This window comes from Akebia trifoliata, chromosome 1, assembly GCF_017979445.1.
Source record: "Akebia trifoliata isolate Shusen 1 chromosome 1, ASM1797944v1, whole genome shotgun sequence".
Classification (NCBI taxonomy): domain Eukaryota; kingdom Viridiplantae; phylum Streptophyta; class Magnoliopsida; order Ranunculales; family Lardizabalaceae; genus Akebia; species Akebia trifoliata.
Window position 1 is genome coordinate 2,555,656 of NC_141375.1, and position 14,224 is coordinate 2,569,879.

Genomic DNA, 14,224 nt, shown 5'->3' on the forward strand with positions numbered 1-14,224 from the left:
TAAATTTTCATAATTTTGTCCTTTATAACCTTATAACCTTGTAGTATCAGCTCATATCATTAAATGACACAAAATGATACAGTTAGGATCACCACCAAAGTATGTTAAGTAATAAATTAACCTCATCAATTTAAATTTTATGACATTAACAAATTTCATAAAGTAAGGCTCCTGAAGAGTTCATAAAGTAAGGTTCTTGAAGAGTTTTTATTAAGGTTCCCTGAGGAGTTTTCGCAATAAAAATGCAACAGTTACTTCTCTTGGCTAAATCTCTCATAAAAATATTATGAAAATATCATACTATTGTGAAATTATCCACGTTTGACTTACTAATATAAAACGAAAATATCAATCAAATTTAATATTTATAATATCAAATAATTAAAATTATGTGTGAGACTAGAGGTATCCATTCAAAATCCAAAAGTTTTAAGTAAGCGTGGGAATCTCAATACAAACCGCGAACAAGACTTGAAAACAGCATCAAATTAATGGATTTAAGTCAAGTCTAATTGGGTTTGGGTCATAACAAATGAGTCGGGTCTGGGTCTTGGGCCTTAACTCATTTAGTTATTCTATCATTAACTTGTAATTTTAATATATCAACAATTATTTTAAGAAAATTTTAAACTACTCATTTTTTTTAGAATTTTCTAAAACCTTTTCATAATACAATTTTTTTTTTCAAATTCTATAAAATATAACGGGTGTTTTAAGATATTTTTAAAGTAATAAATGATTAACCTTTAGTTTGGGAAAGAAAAAACATTTTTCTAAGTTATTTATTTATATTTCGTTTGATTCATAATATAAGTAAAATGATCGTCAAGAAGATTTAAGATCTTACTTAGTAAGATTAGTATATCTCATGTAATAATGATTTACACTTTGCTTTTTGCTTAATCAATAATAATAATATTGAAAAACACTTTCCTTACTAATAAGAAAAGTTTACTAACCACATCACCTTACGACATCCAAAAACATGATTTGATGTAGAAGTTGTAAAGGACAAAATTCTATTAACTTTGAAGAGAAAAAAATTTTAAATAAAATTATTTTTCACCTTTAAACTTAATTTACGATTGTGACATTATTTTTAGTAATGATATATTTTATGATAAAATTAAAATTATTTTTCCCAATAAAGTAAATACATTATATATGACTGAGTCAGGTACACTTATCTATAAATGGGTTAGGTCTAGATTTAAGTTTTTGACACAATTATTGTATGAATTGGACTTGGATTTGATAAATTTTCATGATACCTTTACTTCAACACCACCCGACCAATTGCCACCCTTGGTTTTAAGTGATCAAACACAATGCTCTAATTCCTCTTACATTACCCCTTTGATCTCTAACCATTTGCACTACATCCAGACATTTTTCAAATTACATAAATTAAAATTCATTTGAAGGTAAAACTCTGAAATTTTCTCTAATTTCAAATCCATAATCTGCTTCAACAAAGCAAGAAGAAATTATTCCCAGATCAGATTACGAACTTATAAGCCTTTTATCACTGTTGGAGTTTGGTAGAGAAAGAAAACCTCTTACGTCCTGGCACCTTATATCCAAAACCCATCTAAGCTTTCATACGAAACTCGGTCAACGTAGATGAAGAAGTCCAAAGCAGTGGACTTTTTGTGTAACTGTCTGAACTTTAAATTTGCAAGAAAATATGGAAATATACTTGAATAGGGTAAGATATAATTTATAATACTTTATTTCCTTGTTTTTTAGGTATTTCTTCGCCTATTATCCTGTTATTTTTTACATTTGCATGACCAAAAATATGAAGTTCTCTTACTACTAATCCAGTTTTAAGAGACTCAAACCATTAAAACACTGGAAATTATTATGAAAAAGTTACAAACCAAATAAAAAATTTAAATAAATAAATAAAAACTCAAAATGGCTTCCTTGGTAAAAAGAATACAAACCAACCGCCCATTGAAAGCTCAACTTTACACTTTGAAGCACCTCGAAGAGACATCCTGCATCACCTCAGATTCAAAGAAAATGTTCCCGGAAATTTACATCTGTTGGAAAAAATACAGAACAGACCTGAATACATGAGTGTCTCAAACCACCAAAAAGTTCCAAAACTTAGCCTATAAACTTGGGATGTTTCAGAGTTCAGGTAGAAATTATGAATTTCAAAATTAAGCATTATAAGCTTGGGAGGTTTCATCAAGTTCGACTAGATATTATGAATTTAGAAACTAAGCATCATAGCTTAAGAGACTTTATTGAGTTTTGAGTAGAGATTATGAAAGTTCAAACTTACCTCAAAATCTAGGGGAAACCACACGTGCATCGAATACAAAAAAGGAAGCACCCTGCAATATTCACCAACATACAACAGTTTAGAATTTAGATTTAATAAAAAATTAAAAAGGAGGGCGGGCGGGCGGGGCGGGGCTGGTAAAGAACCAATATGAACATATTCTTACTGTCAGCAATAATATTGAATTGGTGCCACTGAAGAAATCCGACAACAGAGTGTTCGAGTGAAATAACAATCCGATTTGAATACAGTGGTGATGCTATCTGAAAGCTTCGATGCCATTTTGCTGGTGTCTCAAATTCTCAATAAGTGATTGGTAGAATGATTTCAGAGCCTTGATATCACTTTCCTGTGGACAAGCAGATCAGATTTGGATAACAAAGATTCATAAAGAGATTTGAGATATTGCGTTTTAAAATTGCTTTATCAAATTTACTTATTTTTTTTTTTATAAAAAAATAAATTTATTTTATGATTTCTAAAGATGGGTCCCAATAGAGGTAATCCCATTGAATCAATTGATTGGGGCCATATTTCTAACTCGATAGCATCCCCTATCGCTTCCAATTCAGTTAGAAGAGGTTCATAATGTCAATTGGATTCTGCTGAGTTTTGTTATCATGAGGTTTTGGGCTTGATCCGAGCTTAGTCAAGGAAATAATTAGAAGATTGGAAAGAGAATTACAAAATTTCGAAATTAACAACAGCCAACAATGCTTGTGAGCTCTGAAATAAACTAACAAGACCGGATTCCCTACCATACATCACACAGAGTGGACTGGATAAGTAGCAAATACTGAGGAAGAGAGCACCCAATATGAAATGGTGCATTCTAAGGTATACCTCAGTCTCACAAACTCAAATATTTTCTTAATTACAATTGGAAATATCGTCTGAAGCAGTGATCGATAAACAATGGTGGATAATTGCCTCCCTCCTAATGGTCATTTCCATTTATCCAAGACCACCATCCAATTAAGAAACATCCGTTTTGGTTTAGTGCCTTAAAAAGGCATTGGAGGCCTACAACTCAAGGTGAGGCTTTAGAAAAGGCATAATAAACCTACATCGCCTTATTTCAGAAGTGCGCGTATCGTGTAAATATGCCGTCTATTAGTGTTTTAGAGGTTAATCTACCTTAAAAAACTCAATTCATTAATTATTTTGCTATTCAGTAACAAGTAAGAAATGAATTACACAGTTATCATTTTAGTTACCTGCAACTTTTGACAATATTGCTCAGCCAGAACTTGTGGGCAGTGGGCAGTTTGGAAACCTTTTGACACAAAATGGATAAGAAAGTCGTCGCCAAACTTTTCATACATAACTTTCTGAGCTACCACGATCTCTCCAAAAAGAACAAGCTGTGCCATACAGAAACAGAATGCAAGAGTAAGTGTTTCTAATTTACTTCTGCAATCACCATAATGAGAGATCTATCAATTTAGACAAATTAATGAAATTGACCGATCATTATGGGAGATGGGAGGAAGGAATATGGTTAGTGAGTTTCCTATTGAAAGTTAATCCACTGCTAAAGATGCTGTTCAGGTAAGAGGAAAAGAGCTACTAAATGATTTGTAAGCAAGATAAATTATTATATGAATAGAATCAGATTGAAATGATGTCAGACTCTTTTGAGATATCAATTTGTGCCCTCACCAAAAATGCCTCTCCTGCAACAGAAAGGCCAGCTGAGGTTTGCCTCAAACAAGATGACTCTAGTAATCAAACATAAGTGTAGGGCTATCAACAGAACAAAAGCCAAGCTGACATGTGAGGCTCATATTACTTACATTGAGACAAATTTTGTCTGCATGACATAAGGTGAGTTGGGATCTAGATTTGTACACACAAGAAGTTATGTGACTCGACCTAATAACCAGATCATTGAGTGGGAACATGGAAGGGGACAGGGACGCACCAAGAAAAAAAAAATTCCTAGGATCCAGAGTGTCTCCGGTTCCATAAGCCTTATGACTAAACGCATTATCAGCTTAGCCATGTACAGGCACACCCTTTGTCATCACTTTCTAATGCCTAAAGCAAAAAAGGTTCCCTTTTGTTCTGTAATTAAAAATCAACATCTCTAAGAAAGCATACCTATTTTTTCAAGCTGATTGTGCCTTCATAACACAGCCTCACTAGTGTTCATAGCCATGTTACATTTTCACATACCCTAGCTATGGCTTGACTAGCATTCTAGCCACCACCAGCAATCCTTGGTTGATACTATTAATATATTTGATGTGCTTTCAACAACTAGATAATTCCTTGCACTTGGAAGGGTGGGGGTATTAGATATTGCAGAATGCAACAGTTTAAACAACATTTATATTTTGCTACTATCACACCATTGTTGCCTCATGTTGTGGTAATCATCGAGAGTCTATCAAAATCATTGTTTCTAAACATATGAAAACAATTTGTTATTTTTCATATCTTTACTATAAGAAAAAGTGGTAAAAAAGATCAATGGATCAAAGCTGTTCATTTCAGGAGCAAGGATCAGAGAGGATCAGCTCACAAACCATCAGATGGAGATTTAGGAGTTGGAAAGCCTCAAATAGGAGGTTCCAGTGACTAAATGCAAGCCCGAATGCTAGAACCAAGGACCAAAAAGGCCATCAGTAATTCCATATGGTGAAATTACAGTCGCCCAATTTACCGATTAAAAAAAGCAAACTAATTAAAGTAGTGCCTTGGGTTAGTTTTGACATGCCAATTTCATTTATATATATTTGAAAAACCTAAGATTTCACACATCATAAAAAAGCTTGAGAGCAGAACAAGATGAAGGAGAGGAACATGTCAACTTCCAACATATCATATACCACATCAGCTAAGTATGCAGTTTTTTAACTTCAGCATAACAGGGAATGGGATCTTACTGTAGTTGCGTCACGAAACTCGAATGACTTGTCAAGAACACTATAAAAGCAACAGTTGGTTGCAAATCTCTCAATTATGAAGTTCTGGAAACCAGGAACCTGTCAAAATCCAATCAACTTAGTATGAAGAAATAATTTCCGAAACAACACTAGTAACTAGAACAACTTAATAATGTAGACTACCTGTTCTTCACCATGAGGAGGTCTGGTGCACCAGTCTTTAATCAATTTAATGAATATCTGTACACATACCTGAATAGCATAAATTAGACATTAGGTTTCAGATTACCACCATTTTAATATTATCACCAATATGCTAGTTTTTATGTGAAGAGTTTCTTTGTAATAGTAAGCTTCAACTATTATATGCACCTTCCGAACAAGAATATCCTTATGATTGCAAGAAGTGCGCAATAGTAACTGCATTATTGGATCCAAGTAGACCCTGTTTTGGGGGGCAAGGAAAACTGAAGATAGATCATGTGTAGCCATCACATGCAGAAATGTATACAAAGTTTTCTGGAGCTCTTGCAGTTCACGGATTTCCTACAATAAGTAAGGATACAATGTCTGTTATGAATTCTATACTGAAAATAAAACTACAATAATTCAAAAAAATTAGCTCTACAATTGAAAGTTACAAATTAGTGTTTTCCTACATATCTCTGATGCAAGAATGCTTTCATCAATAAGATAACCCTTTTTATGGTAAGCATATATCAACTTAACAAGGTCCATCTGGAGTCACTAGGATAATATTTGGCCTTCCTTTCTTTTCATTTTTGGAGAACAGGATTATGCAAAAGGTAGTTCCCAACATAACCTAATGGGCCCCGCGGCAGCCGGGGGGTTGGGCGCTGCTTTGATAAGTAGTGACTAAATAACAAGGACACTCCACTTTCCAAGAATTTTCCATGGCGAACAGCCATATCCACACATCCAACGTATGCCAACATATATGACTTTTACATATTTTAATTTATTTAAATATGTTATTTCCAAATATTATTCATGATATAGTTCTAGGTTTCACAAAATAAAGAAGGAGAACAAGAGGGGAGAGGAGGGAGAAAACAGTGTGGGAGGGTGGGGCATTTCACTTATGTTACACACATCCCCCTCTTGTATTTAAAAGTTTCTGGATAAAAAAACATTTAGAAAAAAGCAAAGGATGGTAATATATCCCTATCATCATCGTTTTATAACATTAATTCCACGTGATTTTTAATCTATATCAGCTATTTAAATAGTTTCTATGTATGTACATAATATGAACCAAAGCATATATACATATATATAGGACGTGTTTTAGAGAGAAGAAATATACAAGCTAACACTTGAAACCAAAACTGTGAGATAGCTTGCAAAACACCGACTGTTATTCAAATGAGCACCATACAGTCACCATTATCAGGATGGTACTATATTCCATGTGATGGCCGCATGATATTCTATAACAAATAGTCAATAAAAAGAAGAAAAATGAAACTACCAAATGTGTATTGATTTATTTATGAAAAGCTAAACAATTTGCAAGACCTTGAAGCTTTGCTATGATCAATTGAAAGATGATCAGCAAATTCTAAAATATACATGTGAATGCCATAATGGTATCACACTTCACATTCTTAAATCAAAGACAAATTGAAATTAAATCTCTAGCATTGTCAGAGCTCTGGGAATAATGTGGATTGCAAAATTCGTAAGCATTAAAACCAAACAAACAAATGAACAAATCTCCATACCTCTGTATTACTCCCAGGTCCTGAAGGAATTGCATCTGGGAGAATATGAAAGACCCTACTTGCAATAGCAGGAAATATTTCTTCTAGTATGTCACCAACCGAGGTATTGAATTTACATATAAGCTGATTAATTAGTACAAGAAAAGCCACCATTTCTTTTGGCTGCAATCAACAGAAGATTATAAATAACCAATAAAGATAATAGATAAAGAAAATTATCATTTAATAGATAGAAAAGTATGGTGTGGAAATTTTTAACATGGTAAGAAAATTAAGATCTAATTTTTCAATTGTCCTTGAATTAGGATATAATAAAAGGTGACCCAAAAAATAGAACTGTTTTTATACCTCACTTTCCGCAAGCAACTGCTCTAGTGCCTTGGGTAGGTAAGGAAATACAAATGTGCCCAATGTGTCCACCATGCGGTGAATAAATGATGTGACCTGCACTTTTCAAATTTTACATCAGGAAATAGTGTCAAGCACTATATAAAGTATAAACAAACTTAATCCACATCCATGTCTCACCTTGTTTCGCAAAGGCTTAATCTTTGGAAACACCACAAGAATTTGAAGGAGAATATCCAATGTCTGAAACAAAGAGCAGCCAAAAAAATAACTTTAAACATATATCAAAGTCAAAAATGATTCCAAAGTCTCTCCAAAAGCTTTACTAGATTTACATAACAAAACACAACCGGTTACTTCTATCACTAAGGAAGATAAAAGAACTATGAGTATGGCAATATGGTGCAGCATGAAACTTTGAATTATAACAACTAATCCAGCTGATTCTATGAGCAGCAACAAATAGAACCGATAAAATATTTCCTACCCAAACCTGGCAAGTCCACCACATTTTTGGATAAAAATCATGATATCTCATGCCCCAACACGTTACTGTATATATCTAGCTCAAAATAAATAAAATATAACAGGCAAAAGCCCATGAACTAAATGAGAAAAATCTGGAAAAATAGAAACAAAAACAACTATTCACAAGTTGCTTAACAGAACTTCTAATCAATGATTAAATCATATAAACCATTAAGAAACATAAACAAGGCAAGGTCTTGAATACCAACCTGCTTGAACATGATGCCAATTGCAGGGCGACTAGCAGTGACAAGACGCTCATTAAAGCCCTAAAGTAAAATGAAAAAAAAAAAAAATTAAGAAGAAGAACAAAGATAATAAAATTTATAATTATCAACAAAAAAACAGGAATAAGGAAAAAAGAAAAGAAATCAAATGTAGACCCCCAAGGTTAAGCAGAGAATATGGACAAACATGGTAAGTCCAAATTGCTTTTAAAAAGGTCAACCATACGAGATTACCTTATAGATGTTCCATCAGTGGTAAAGAAGCCAGAAAATCCTGCCCAAATTTACATATATCTATGGCTACAAACTAACCTCAGTCAAAACCTACAACTTAGTGTTCCATGGTCAAGCTAGCTGCAAAATTTTGAGTTGGATTGATGACAGTAGTACTATTTTTATTTTATTTTGAACAGTGACAGTAGTACTATTTAGGTTAAAGTAAATGATTAAATTTTCATATATCCTTAAGGCAATGAACATCGGATAATTGGCTGTGGAGATTTGGTGAGGACAGTAGTCTCCATGGTGGAGGATAAGCACGCTAGTAGGAACAATGGGTGGGTTTGCAACATGTCCTAATTTGAATGGAATAAGAGTTTGGAAGGGAATCTCTAATATACATGAAGAGAAAACCAAAGTATATCAGGTTCAAGGATGTCGGGCGATAACAAACTCTGGGAAGATATGTGGAGAGGAGTGGTTCTGCCATGGATAGCATTGTTCATCCTTTTATGCCATTCCAATGGCAAAGGTTTTCTTGGTCAAAATTGAGTGTATCACGACGGAACAGTCTCGCAGAACTTTGGTTTCAGAAGGAATATTAACTCTTTGGAGTGGACAAGATTCTCGTCTTATTGGTACCCTTGATAGGCCATGCATCTCCTCCTCGAAGCCACATAAGAGAATTTGGATCAGCATCCAAAAAACTTATTTTCAATTATGTTATGTGTATTCTGTTACAGGTTGCAATTTGGAGCAGAAATTATAAGATTCTTCAAGAGTTCAGTAAAAGGATTGCTTTTAGAGTGGGGAATAGGAAGAGGGTTGGATTTTGGAAAAGATTGACGGTGTAGAATTTTGCCCCTTAGGTCTCAATTCCCTAATTTATTCTCCATGTTGCTCAATTCCCTAATTTATTCTCCATGTTGCTCAAGAAAGATGCTCCAATGAAAGACTTAATCATTCATTTTGATGGTCAAATTTCTTGGGATTTTGAGTTTAGAAGGAGCTTTAATAATTGGGAGATTCATGAGGTCGCTAGGCTAATTGAAAGTATCACTAAGATCTATATTAACTTTTTCAATGCAGGACAAACATGGTTGGGAAGTTAGCAAGAATAAAGAATTCTTTGTCAAAACTTTCTATAATGCTATGGAGAACTTCAATCTTCCTTCTTTTTCCCATGTCCCCATTTGGGAACCAAAGGTTCCATCAAAAATAACTTTTTTCCATATGGTCTGAACCCTTGGGAAAATTTTGGTTACAAACATTGTTATGGTTAGGGAAATTGCTTCAGTTAACTTTTGCTTTCTATGCAAATCAAATGGGGAATCAACTAGTCACCTTCTTATCCATTGTTCCTTTGTAAGAAAAGTTTGGGATTTGTTCTTTTGCTTTCCAAGATCCCTTGGTGTTTTCCGTTATCCACCTTAACTTTCTTCCGGAGTTGGGGCATCTGGATGGAGCGGAATCTTTGAAGGGAAAGAAAATCACTTGCCCAAAGTCATTAGAAATATCTTGACGTTGATTTTCCCTTGGAGTGAAGCTTTTGAGAAATTTAAACGAACTTTCTTTGAGGATTTTGTATTTAGATGGGATTATTATGTGCTTGTTAGTGGTGTTATTTTATTCTTTCTGTTGTTCTGCTCATTTTCTCTATAGTCGGGAAGCCATCTTGGCCTCCCCTCTCTTTTTCTTAATAAAATATTTCATCTATACATATTTTAAAATAAAATAAATAAATAAATAAACTTATACTTTTAACTCTGTTTAGTACGAAATTATCACATCCCCATCTAATATAGTAAATTTTTTTAATTTAGAAAACTATGCCTGACAATATGTCAACAATGGGCCATTTGATTGGTAGGAAGAAATCATCATTAATTGTATCCGTGAGGAGTGGGGTGCTTTTCTTTAGAATTTGGGCAATGTGTTGGGTGGTTCAAAGATTTATTACTGATCCTTTTGAGTTGGTTCTTTAAAGCTTATGGTTCTCGAGGAAAGAAAGTGGGTTATTCCCTTTTTCTCTCTGTTGGACCATCTGGGAGGGGAAGGGGGCGGGGAGGGAGAGAACATAACCTCTTTCGAAGATTAAGACTGTGATGTGGCTTCTCAGGTTTTAAAGATTAAGGCCTACTTTTATCATTGGTGTTATGTCTTTCCATATGCAAATGTCTTTGTTTGAGGATTTTGTCTTTAGATGAGAGACAATTCATTCTAGCTTGGGCTAGTATTTTCTATGCTTAAAAAGAGCTTTCCTAATTTTTATTTTCTTTTTCGTTCTTGTATAATTGGGTTTCCTTTTCCCCTTCTTTTAATACAAAAACCTCTTTAAATGGATAGAAAATTTGGAGAAACCAACCCATAAGATTCTACTAACGAAGAACAAACGGTCAATGACAACATAAATAGATTAAAATAAAAATATAATGACAGAATCGTGGGCATTATGACTTGAATGCCTAACAATGTGTAAACAAGGTACAAAAAGAACAATAAAGTGAAAATAACCTAGCATAAATATAAATAAAAAGTAAAATGTACACCCTGTAAACAAAATGCAGGCTTAAGGATGGAAAAGAACCTTGCTCAGTGCATTAATGGCCATGATTATTTGCTGGATATTTGCAATATTTGAAGATGACTCTTCTGGATTCTGTACTTTGGCATCTAAGAGCATCATCTCTACCTGGATTGGAGTACACAAATTTCAGACTAAACAAATTCGTATATTGATTGGTCAAAGTACAAACAGCTTTGTCACTATATGAGAAAAACATATAATTATAGATCCCACAACAACAGAAGAGAGCACCTAAACCTGTTGGCAAAGAGGAGTGAGCAATGAAGAGAGATACTTGGATTGCTTTTCCAATGACACATCTTCCATCCCAATTAATAAACCAATTGCCTACAAGAAGTTAACAAATCAAATTAAACAAGCTAAAAAATGAAGCAACCTCAACCACTAAGAAAGAATCTCTTCTACATCAAAGAAGTGTTCTCGGGTTATTATTTTGTTAGTGCAAAATTTTTGTAGAGTTTAAAGGTGTCTTCTTTCTTGTATCTTCTTGTTTCTGGCTGGTCTCCTCGAACGCCTTTCAATGATATTGCTTTACTTATCAAAAAAAATATATGGGAGTTGTAGTGTTTGTGTTGGTTCTTGTTTCGTTGTGAGGTAGGTCATCTTGACCGCCTTCGTACATTCTATTTTTTTTTTTTTTGAATAAAATTTATACTTAAAAAAAAAAACAAAAAAAATAAGTATACCTCAAATATGTGACTGCCGTCTTCAGCTCCAGAACCTTTCAGCTCCCTTGATGAGCAATCTAAATGTGTAAATTGAGCCAATGTATCTTGCAGACCCTGTGAAGCCATTGCCAGAAAAAAAAGAAGGAAATAAGGACAAAGTACTAGAAAATAACAGAAAAACTGAGAATCCTGAAAAAAATGAGCAGCCGGGAAACCTTGCCACTTTATAGTCCATACCTGCAAAATTGTCTCTATAAAAGGCACAAGCTTTGATTTGAGCAATTTCACAACTCGCATAAAAAGATAGCTCGCCCTTCGATTCACATTTGTATCCGGATGGTGAATGCCCCTTTCATCCAAAAAAGCGGCCAACATGAGAGGTACATATTCAGTGTTCTCTTGTACAAACTTTGCATATCTTGTTATTGTCTCCAAATACACAAGGGCCACCAACCGATTAGAATGGCAAGGAAACCTTGCTGATAACAGCATAGGAACCAATTCTCTCAAGACCCCACTCCCACTCCTCATCCCATCTTCACTTATTGATTCTCCAAGAGCATAGAAAAGTGAAAGTGCAATCTCAACCTCTTCAACATTCCTCTCAGAAGAAGATACAAGTGCACTAGCTAACGAATTTCTAATAAACATCTGAGTAACATCGGGTGCAACACGACCCACACTACGAAGCAACACAAACAAATCCTTCCGAAACTCCACCATTCGATCTTCCTCTTCTCTCCCAATCTTATCCAACATATTAAGATTCTCTCTGAAAACAGGATCGTAGCAACTCTGTCCACGAATCACCTCCAATATCTGACCAACATGAAGCACTTGTTTCTCCCTCAATGGTGAAAGACTCTTCATCGTAGCAACATAACCTGACAAAAACTGAACCATATTGAAAGTTGAGTCCACTTCACAGTTCTGCATGACATAGAAGACCGAGGGTAAAACTTCATCCAAAAGTTCCATTGAAATCCCCTTTATGTCCTCAGACTCCAACCGTTTAGAGCAATCCAAAACCTCAGCTGCATAGCCAGTAAGCAAAGCAGCTAATTTAGAAACCAACTCTGAATCCCCATTCCCAACTACTAAACCAAAAACACGACTAATCTGAAAGCTGCGAAGAAGTGAGAGCTTCGATTGTGGATCCATCCTCTTAGAAACCATAGCCAGGACACAACTCGCAGCAGCACCACGGAGCTGCTCGGGTGGTCCATTAACCAAAATAAGCTCAAACAACAACGGCACAAATGCATCATTTGCGATCAATCCAATATCAATCCAAGATATATATCTCCGCATCGAATCCAAAATGCCCATACATAGTTCAGGGTCAGAATTTCTATACAAGATGATAATGTCATACCATGCCCGGACAATCTGGGCAACGCATTGTTGCCTCATTGCATCCTTAACCCGTCCAGAAACAGCCACGTCATCCGGACTACGTGGGTAATCAAAGCTAATCAACTCATCATCTAGGGCATTTAAAACCCGACAGAACATGTCGATCACTGGTGCGCCTTTGTTAAGGTGTGGGAGAAAATCAACAAAGACCGACGACCAAATCATTGGATATTCAAAATAGATTAGAGTAACCAAAACTTGAGCAAATTTGTTCTTTACGAATGCTGGGGCATCTAAAACCGTAACCGAGTTTTTAACATTGGGGCCTTCATAACAAGCCATCGATAGAATGGACTTTCTTATAAACAACTTCTCGTCTGGGTTCAAGGAAGCATATCGATGATGGAGGGTTTCGTGGAGAGTCTGCAAGCACCAGAACTGAACTAGGGCAAACTTAGTGTACGAAAGGCGTTCTAAACAAAACCGATAAATTGAAGGGTTTTCTTTCAATTGCTGACAGTAAGAGATTGCCTGGCATTTTAGATCAGAATCGATTTTACCGGATTCATCAAAACTAATGAGTATAGCATTCTCAATGTTATCCATGGCGTCTTTTGAACCCTAAAAACCTTAAAAACAAACCCTAACAAAAAATTCCTAGACTTTTAGCTCTTCAATCCTTTCTAGAAATCCAAACTCCTAGAATCTCCCTAAAAATCACTAATTTTACTGAAAATCTACTTCTTTCTCAGTTGTTTCGATAAAATAACCTTCCGTGGCAGATTTATAAGGATTGAAGAAGAAAAAATTACAAAAACATGGGGGAAATAACTACAAATCGGATCGAGAGCTTGAATTCAAAGCTCGGAAACACGAGCTTGAACGATGTAAAAGATCGAATGGAACTTACCCCGATCAACAAGAGAGAAGATGAGATCGAGCGATCTTTATTTATGAAAAATTAGGGTTTACAAGGGTTGGCAAAGAGAGAATAATAGTCTTAGGGTTTTGTTGTATTTAAACTGAAATACTCTAACTTGTTTAGAAGAGGGAGGGAGAGTAGAAAATCAGTCTTCTTGAAGGATTTCGCGAGGAAGGAAAGAGTGGTCATTTGAGGTGGTGGGTTTATATAGGCGAGATAAATTACTGAAATTTTCCTAATTTTTAACAAAAATACACTTTCATTCCAAACTAGATTTGGTGTCAAATTTGTCAATGGGTAGTTGGGTATCCATTTAACCGAACCGAATTGGATCCGATAGGACGATTCTGGAATATGGATCCCTTTATATTGAACCAATCAGAGCCGGGTCTCCCGGACCCGAATCGATTGAGAACCAAAATTAGAAAACTATAAGA

The 14,224-nt window shown here is 34.9% G+C and overlaps 1 protein-coding gene across 1 annotated transcript; it reads right to left on the reverse strand.

Annotated features, from left to right (window-relative positions):
* Positions 1 to 1,709: 1,709 nt before the first annotated feature.
* PSD (ARM repeat superfamily protein) lies at positions 1,710 to 13,986 on the reverse strand. The gene is made up of 15 exons (XM_086434412.1): positions 11,747 to 13,986; positions 11,528 to 11,623; positions 11,079 to 11,168; positions 10,842 to 10,946; positions 8,018 to 8,077; positions 7,461 to 7,523; positions 7,281 to 7,376; positions 6,933 to 7,094; positions 5,560 to 5,733; positions 5,371 to 5,439; positions 5,188 to 5,286; positions 3,514 to 3,660; positions 2,463 to 2,645; positions 2,297 to 2,348; positions 1,710 to 2,048 (listed from the first exon to the last, which is right to left on the reverse strand). Exons 1-13 carry the CDS (start codon positions 13,469 to 13,471, stop codon positions 2,556 to 2,558), a joined length of 2,976 nt encoding a protein of 991 aa, XP_086290538.1. The 5' UTR covers positions 13,472 to 13,986; the 3' UTR covers positions 1,710 to 2,048; positions 2,297 to 2,348; positions 2,463 to 2,555.
* Between the last annotated feature and the right edge of the window lie 238 nt (positions 13,987 to 14,224).